We start from the raw sequence: 8,625 nt of genomic DNA on the forward strand, positions 1-8,625 counted from the left end.
CTCAATTGTGCAAAGGATTTGCATGGTTGTCTGATGGAATCGAAGAATAATTTACATAGAAAGAATTTCCTTTGTTATCGTTCGTAGTTTTTCATATATGAAAGAAACTTCTAGATTGATAAAATATCTCAAGACAGAGTTTGACAAAATCAAGTATTGTATAAATATTTGAACTTGTAAACTCCCAACCATATCATACTTTTTGTTTGAGAATAATGCTTGTTAATTCGACATATTTTTGTATAACTTTGTTTACTAAGTTTAGGGCTTGCATATTGGATATGGATGAGTTTTGTTTAGAACCATATGTGGTGTAATATGAGTTGTTTAAAAGTTTGCTGTTTTGTGCTTGATCATTGTGTGCTTAAAAGAAAGCGGGAAATGAGTGAAGATGGGAACCTACCAGCAGCAGCTGTGGTTTAGAGAAATGGGGACATTGATTTTGCTATAAGCTAACTGTTTAAGCTTTTGCTTTTGTTGTTTGTGTATGGATACTTAGAGAAGTCTGTTTCTGAGGAGAACTTATAATTTTGTAATTGTACATGTCTTACAAACATTTTATACCGTTTTGATGGTTTATTTATGAATTTATCTTTCATTTTTTGTTAAGAAAAAACTGAAGGGATGGTGCCAATTTCTTTCATTTTCTTTCATTTTCTTTCATTTTCTTATAAATCACCCAATCATTCTTCTTGATTGGCCGCTCGAATATAAGAAAGGCGAGAACCAAACAAATGCTGAGTTGCTTAAAGAAGAAGATTGGGGAGTCCTGCTACAATTGGAAGAAGAATACATCGAGAGGCTATGTGTGCAAATATTGAAGTTTAAACCAGATGTGGTTATCACAGAATATGATGCATCATTATTATTTTGGTCAGAATATGATGCATCATTTAGATCTTAACCACAATTTTTTTTTCCATAGCATGCAAATGGTGAAAAATCATGGATTGGCATTGATGGTAACACTGGTGTGATAACTGATGTGAAAGAGAAAAAGATAGGTGGATATCTTTTTGGCTTACTATTGTTGCTCTCTTTTATTTCCTTCGCTATCTCAATATTCACATTTGTTGGGTGATTTATATTTGCTGAAAGCTCTGAAATAGGACTTTTAATGTAGTATTGTTCTCAAATGTATCCATTATATGTCCCTTTATTGATATGGCATAAGTGTCAATCTTCTGGTTTATATTGTCGATTTGCTTCAGTAGTAGTTCTAGTTTAGAGCTTCTCCCAATATATTTCGACAGCACTCATGTGAGGGGAAGTGCTGTTGTCGTGGTTATTAAAAAATTTCCCAATAAATTTATTTTGTTGGTAAGGCTGTTCATTTTGAGGAATTATGATGTCAGATATGGGATGCCTACAACGTGAAGGGCCAGAGTTTTAAAACGGCCATAGAAGCTGCTTGCCTACTTCTCAGAATCGATGACATTGTGAGTGGGATGAAGAAGAAGCAGCCTCCTGGTGCCAAAGCTCCTTCCAAGCCTCAAGTTGAGACAGAAGGCGATGCAGATAATGAGCAAATAATTCCGGAGTGCTTATGGAGAGCACGTGGTTATCTCAGTTTGAATGAAGTTTTGCTTTAAAGAAGAAAAAAAGGAGCATTATAAGTTTGATGAGGATATTTTATAGGTTTGTAATGTCACCTTAACTTGGTAGTGTGTGTTTTGTCCCTCTTCTTTCTTTCTCAATCGACGAGGGGTTGGAAAGAAGAGAAGTCTTCTTATTGGAGAATGCTAATGTTAGTTTCACATGTCATCTGTGTATCGAACACAATTTCTTTGTTCAACTTCGTGGATTGGCACAGTGGAGCTTATTTCTACCATTCTTCTGAATGATTGTTAACAGTCCAAACTTAGTTATTGACACAAATATGTACTTTTCTAAAAGTAAGAAAACAAAAAGTTTTTCATGGCCAAGCATCAATTTTAATAAGCCAGTGTGGCACCTAAAACACACAACGTACGGCACTGTACACAAACTTGTGGAGGAAAGGATTCATATTGAGCATCTATTTTATCCACTTAGGGAGAGTAAGAATTGATCTTGTCACTCCCATATTCAGCCAATATGCCACGTATTGATTCAAAGCAGAGCTTAAAAATGAAACGAAAGCAGATAAAAAACCCTAGACACGGCCAGCTGATGCAACTGAAATTGGCAAATAGCAAAGATGACATGAAGTCTGGGACTTCACAAGCGAGGCTGAACGAGGATGAAGCTGTGAGGGTTGCATACAAGCATGGGACGCCTCTTGAAGGAGGCAAAATTGGTGATTCTGAGCCTGTGGATTTATTTTCCAATCCTCATCATATTCCAAAGTAGGGCAATATGCCTACAATACAAAGGCAATACGAAGGCAATACGAAGGCAATATGACCACAATAAATATACAATACGAAGGCAATAGTAGGGCAATATGGCCACAATAAATATACAATACGAAGGCAATAGTAGGGCAATATAAGTACAATATAAAGGCAATATTAGGGCAATATACATACAATACATACACATTACAGTATTAAGGGAATACAAACACAATACAAATGCAATATTAAGTCAATGTACATACAATACATACACATTACAGACAACATTTCACACATGCGAAAGAAATCGCCTCCCAAACTGAACAATACTATCTATCCCGCGAAGGGAAAATGAAGGCAACAAAAGATCCATGTACTCGGGTGAGATGAACTGAAGCAGCATTCACCGTTACTACAGGTCCATCAAAAGATCCTTGTCTTTGTCCTTTCTTCTCGCTGCATGCACGAGGCTATGATGAGCCATTCCATCAGAACCCATATTCAGTACCTGCCAGACACCAGCTACATCAATTTCACTCCAATTGTGGTCTGGTGAGATGACCGAAGCATAATCTCGGAACATTTCGAAGCCGTTGTTGAAACATTCAACCATTTCATGGTTATATTCTTCAGATTGTGTGAATGTTTCGAGGGCATTTTTCTTTGTGTCTTCCAATTTCAACTTCAAGGACTCTAACTCTTTGCTCCGACTTTTTGCTTTAAGAGCTTGCTTCACCTCTCCAGCGTATGCTTTGTTCAACTTGTTGGCCAAGTTTCCCATAACTTGGCCATGAATATCGCACTTACTCTCCCACCAATCCGTTGCCTTTGACATATATTGGAGGTGGTGCTTGACGGCAGAGATTTTGTCAAGCGGATCATGAGTGTCAGCCTCACTTCCAGATGAAGTGGGATCATGATTGGGAGTCCGAGGTGGAGATGGGAATGGCACATGCCAGGGCTGGTCCCCCGGGTAACTCACATGCTCGTTAGGAGGGCGTACATCTGACATGTTGAAGTATTACTGGGGACAATTCACAGCTGTTGCCTGCAACCAAACAAATAGAGGTACATTCAGTCTCCAGTTGTAAACGACTATATGGTTAGGTTGAGTGGAGAATATTTGCCTTTCAGTAAGACTAATTACCTTTCCCGTTAAGAAGGTGCCTCTGTTGCAGTTCTATATAGGAAGGTTCAGTTATATGTACGAACTTATATGAGGTAAATTGGGTTTTGTGTTGGTGCATTAAATTGATGGGATTCAAAACTACACCATTAACTCCTTGGCTGTAAGTTACAGCAGTACAACATGACATTAACAACAATAAAATTGGCTTCCAAACGACAAAAAACCAAACCTGAATGGGAGATAGGAAATTGTGGATTGGAACCCAAAATAGGACTATGTAAGTAAGCATTTATTGCGAATTTCAGAACACAAAATTGGAAAATAGGAAAATAGCAAAACACGAAAATTGGAAATTTGGAAAAGTGAAAACTTAAAACTTGGATATGGGAAATAAGGAAACTTGGAAAATTGGAAATTGAAGAAATGGAAAATTAGAAAATTGGAAATACGAAAAAATGGAAAGTTGGAAAATTGGAAAAAGGAAATAAGGAAAAATTGGAAACAGGAAACTAGGCAATAGGATCAAATGACAGTTGGAAAATTCGAAAATTGGAAAAAGGAAATAAGGAAAAATTGGAAACAGGAAAGTAGGCAATATGATCAAATGACAGTTGAAAAGTAGGAAAATTGGAAAAAGGAAAAAAGGACACTTGGAAAATAGGAAATTTGGAAATTGTAAATTGGAAAAGAAAGCAACTTGGAAAATTGGAAAATTTGAAATTGGACAAAATGAAACTTGGAAAATAGGAAAATAGGAAAATAGGAAAATAGGCAAAAAGGAAATAGGAAATAAAGGAAACTCTGAAAACATGAAAAGTCGAAAATTCGAAATAGTAAATAAGAAAAAAGGACACTTGGAAAATAGGCAAATAAGCAAATTGGGACATTGAAAATTGGAAAATTGGAAAAATGGAATATTGGATAACTGGATAAATGAAAAATAGGAAATAAGGCAACTTGGAAAATAGCAAAATTGGAAATTGAACAAAAGGACAGTTACCAAAATGAAAAATTTGAAATTGGAAAAAAAGGAACTTAGAAAATAGTCGAATTGGAAATAAAAACATTGGATAATTGGACAAAATGTTAAATTTTGAAAAATGGAAATAGGAAACAGGGACACATGGAAAATCAGAAAACTGGAAACGAATTGAAATTGTGGAAATGGGAAATAAGACAATTACCATATTGGACAATTTTAATGACTGTCTGAATTAGGCAAAGTAGGCAACTTTTTTTAAGTACATAATGGGGGGAAATGGGAACATTGAAAAATTGGACAACTGGAAATAGAACAAAAGGAAACTTAGGAAATTGCACAATAGGAAAATAGGGAATAGGAAAAAATAATGAAAAATTGAAAAATTGGATGACACATGGAAAATAGGAAAATATGAAAAATGGCAAAATGGAAACGAATTGAGATTGCTGAAATGAGAAATCAGACAATAACCATTATTGGTCAATTCGAATGAGGTGGTGAATTAGGCAAATAGGCAACTCCCTTATTTCAAATACATAATGGGAAAATTACCAAATTCGGAACGTCCAACATACAAATATATTACAAAAAGGCATAAAGTCAACCTGGGTAATAACTCCCGCCCATACTATCCCGCCCAATACTATCCCGCCTAACACTCCCGCCAATCCCTCCCGCCAATTACTCCCCCTAATCCCTCCCGCCAATAACTCTCTGACTTACTGGTTTGGTCATTAAAACCTGCCTATATTAATCAACCCAGCTGTTTGGCTCAGAAAACTTCCATCACATTAACTGCTGCTTACAGTCATTACCTTCCCCACTGATTTCACTCACATCGCATTTAGTCCCCTGTTGTTCCAAGGAAGTTGTAGACCAGGCAACAATAAATATCAAAGACCATGGACCATAACCTCACACCAAACCCAACGCTTTCAATTACTGAAGGAGGGGAGACTGAAACAGAAGCCAAGTCACCGAATTCACTCCCTGCAGACTTGGTCCATGGCATACAGCAATGTCGAGGCAATACCATGTTTTGGAAAAATCTTCATGCAGAGATAGTTTCAAAAATTGTGGAGGGCCAAGCTAGATGGGGTGTCATAAAAAACCGCACAATTCGCTCTCGTTATCATGCGCGCATGCATCTCCTACATATAAAGAGAATGAAATAAAAAATTGAAATTGCCCCTGCCACTGCAATTATGGTATTCAAGGAATCAGAAGCAATGGCCAAGTTGAAGCAAGAACAAGTGCAAAGGGGATTCGAACTATTTCGTAAATTTGCAAAAATTGTGGATCCGGCAGGAAACTGGGCCAACATCACTGTGGCCGGGGTCATGAATTTCATGGGTCGCGGTCACCGCACTTGAAGAGTATGCAACTTCGAATTTGTCAGCAGCAGGGAAATGGAACTATGAGGTGGCGTATTTTTGTATTATGTAACGATGGGGTGGCCTGTTGTTGTATTATGTAAGTTTGGAAATAGGATTTTATGGAATGATGAAGCCTCATTTTGTAGGGAAATGGAACTATGAGGTGGCGTATTTTTGTATTATGTAACGATGGGGTGGCCTGTTGTTGTATTATGTAAGTTTGGAAATAGGATTTTATGGAATGATGAAGCCTGTTGTTGTATTTGTATTTATGCGTATACAGTTTATCGGTCTCCAGTTCTGTGGCGATATAGCAGCAATAAATATGCAATAAATATGCGGATAGTGGCAATATTATGTCAATATCAGTACAATAGAGTGGTGATAGAGATACAATATGATCCTATTACAGGACGTACTGCATCAGAATAAGTTTTAAATTATATGGTCCAAAAAAATACTAATAAATAAACAAAAAAGTAATTACAACCTGGAAAAAAGGATGAATTATACATCCCTTAAAAGACAGATGGCCTACAGTACAGACCTTCAAAATGAACTCTATATATATATAATGCATGCCTTGTAGCACCATCACATCCCCCCCTAAATTACAGAAACATGACACCCCAAAACCTCATGCTCCTTCCTCTTTCAACCCCTAAATTATCCATTGGATGCCCAATACTAGATCACTGCTTGGGGGGTGGGATACCCTGCAAGTCCATAACAGAATTAGTAGGGGAGAGTGGTTCTGGGAAGACGCAGCTTTGTCTCCAACTTACGGTACGAGCTCAGCTCCCACCCTCACATGGCGGACTAGGGGGCTCCTCCGTCTACATATTCACAGAATTCAGCTTCCCATTTCGTCGATTGCAACAACTAGGCAACCTTTATCATGCATCATACCCCAACTTAATAAGGTTGGAGCCATTGGAAGACATATATGTTCATGGTGTTCATGATGCTCAAGAACTCATCCATGTCCTTGGAGACATAGAAGCATTTATTGCCATTGATCACACCCGCCTACCTGTGAAACTCATTGTCATTGATTCCATTGCTGCATTGTTCCGATCACAGTATCAGACAACACCGGCAGATTTGAAACGGCGGTCTGAAATGTTCTTCAACATATCTGGGACATTGAAGGGTTTAGCAAATAAGTTTGGGTTGGCGTTGGTTGTCACCAACCAAGTGGTGGATTTTATTGGGCCACATGATGGAGTGAATGGGGTGAGGTTGGGAAACTTGGAGTCCCTGGACACATCAGGCAGACGGGTGAGTCCAGCTTTGGGATTGGCTTGGGCACATTGCATAAATTCAAGAGTGTTCTTGGCAAGACATGAGCAATCTATTGAGGTTGACATTCGTAATGCTCCTTCAACAAGTATATGCAGTCAAACACACATGACATTTCACCTTGTATTTGCCCCACATCTGGCCTATGCATCGGCCGAATTTGTAATAAAAAAAGAAGGTATAGTCGGAGTATCACAGTAACTGTGTAATATAGGAATTCTAAGAACTTTAATGTTTAGGATCCATTTGGAATTACATTCCAGTCCCTTTAATTTCGCACTGAAATTATAATAGCAATCTGGAGGCAATACCGGTACAATAAAAGGTCAATATAATAGCAATCTGTCAGCAATACAGCATGCTGTAGCAATGCAACCCAAATAATGCAAATTTAAAAGAATTCCCATTCACCATAACACGAAACCCACCACAAATAAAAGTAGAGTTTACATGACCTACTAAACATTCCAGTCCCATCAATTTCGCACTGAAATTATAATAGCAATCTGAAAGCAATACCGGTACAATAAAAGGTCAATATAATAGCAATCTGTCAGCAATACAGCATGCTGTAGCAATGCAACCCAAATAATGCAAATTTAAAAGAATTCCCATTCACCATACCACGAAACCCACCACAAATAAAAGTAGAGTTGACATGACCTACTAAAGCAACACAAATCATATTGTCTAAGCTACATTGCGCAATGGAATATTGCTTTTACAGGTGCTTTTATTGTGGCCTGCAGAACCGCACCTTGAGCACTTTCTTCTAATGGTGCCCTCTCCTTGCGAGGGAATTCTTAACTTCTTTCGTCTGCCTGGCATGACCCTTGCCATGGGAGGCAGCACAACTCGACTTCGAATATCTTCAGGAGTATCCCACATTCCGTGAGGTTGTACCGGGTAGATGCTATCCGAATAAGCATCCATCCAGGTTTTCCGAGTGTAATACCGAGAAGCCTTTGTGTATACACTTACTTTCAAGAAGCGGCAAACTGCAACTACATGCTTGCAAGGTAGCTGCTCAAGCTGAAACTTTCTACAACTACAACTGTTGTTCGTCAAATCTACGAGGCCGTCCATATCACCGTCCAAAACATTATACTGTGCATTATTAACTTTAACCACATTCATCCTTGCAGCATCCTCCAACCTGTTCCTCAACTTCTTCTCTCCAAAATTGGGGCACAATGTTGTTGTGCAATTCAAAGCCAACTCACGACGTTCGGTGAACCATTTCACAAGGAGATTAACAATTTCCCCTAGCAAATGAACCACTGGCAGCATTCTTGCAAACCTAAGGACTGAGTTGATTGACTCCGCAGTATTTGTTGTCATTACATTGTAGCGGCGTCCATCCATGTGAGCTCTAGACCACTTATGTAACCCTGCCTCTTCAAGATATTGAGCAACATGTTCCTTTCGCTTTATCTTGCGAAATGACAATCAAATTCAGCAATGGAATAAGATTTCGCAGCCTTCTCAAAGTGCATAAGTATGTGGATCACGCTTTTT

The 8,625-nt window shown here is 38.3% G+C and overlaps 3 protein-coding genes across 3 annotated transcripts in view; 1 reads left to right on the plus strand and 2 right to left on the minus strand.

Annotated features, from left to right (window-relative positions):
* Nucleotides 2,731–3,785, minus strand: LOC109950886. The gene is made up of 2 exons (XM_020571042.1): nt 3,466–3,785; nt 2,731–3,366 (listed from the first exon to the last, which is right to left on the minus strand). The coding sequence occupies exon 2, from the start codon at nt 3,328–3,330 to the stop codon at nt 2,731–2,733; it is 600 nt and encodes a 199-aa protein (XP_020426631.1). The 5' UTR covers nt 3,331–3,366; nt 3,466–3,785.
* LOC109950887 (DNA repair protein XRCC3 homolog) lies at nt 5,699–7,308 on the plus strand. The gene has a single exon (XM_020571043.1). The coding sequence runs from the start codon at nt 6,427–6,429 to the stop codon at nt 7,306–7,308; it is 882 nt and encodes a 293-aa protein (XP_020426632.1). The 5' UTR covers nt 5,699–6,426.
* Nucleotides 7,798–8,625, minus strand: part of LOC109950888 — a 2,925-nt gene continuing 2,097 nt past the window's right edge. The window contains exon 3 of the mRNA XM_020571044.1: nt 7,798–8,504. Coding sequence (XP_020426633.1) covers nt 7,798–8,504 — 707 coding nt within the window. The remainder of the gene's footprint in view (nt 8,505–8,625) is intronic.

The sequence above is a fragment of the Prunus persica genome, chromosome G8 (genome assembly GCF_000346465.2).
Source record: "Prunus persica cultivar Lovell chromosome G8, Prunus_persica_NCBIv2, whole genome shotgun sequence".
Lineage (NCBI taxonomy): Eukaryota > Viridiplantae > Streptophyta > Magnoliopsida > Rosales > Rosaceae > Prunus > Prunus persica.

Excerpts from the sequence above, each read along its gene's own strand:
- LOC109950886 (XM_020571042.1), bottom strand. The coding sequence starts at position 3,330 with ATGTCAGATGTACGCCCTCCTAACGAGCATGTGAGTTACCCGGGGGAC.
- LOC109950887 (XM_020571043.1), top strand. The coding sequence starts at position 6,427 with ATGACACCCCAAAACCTCATGCTCCTTCCTCTTTCAACCCCTAAATTA.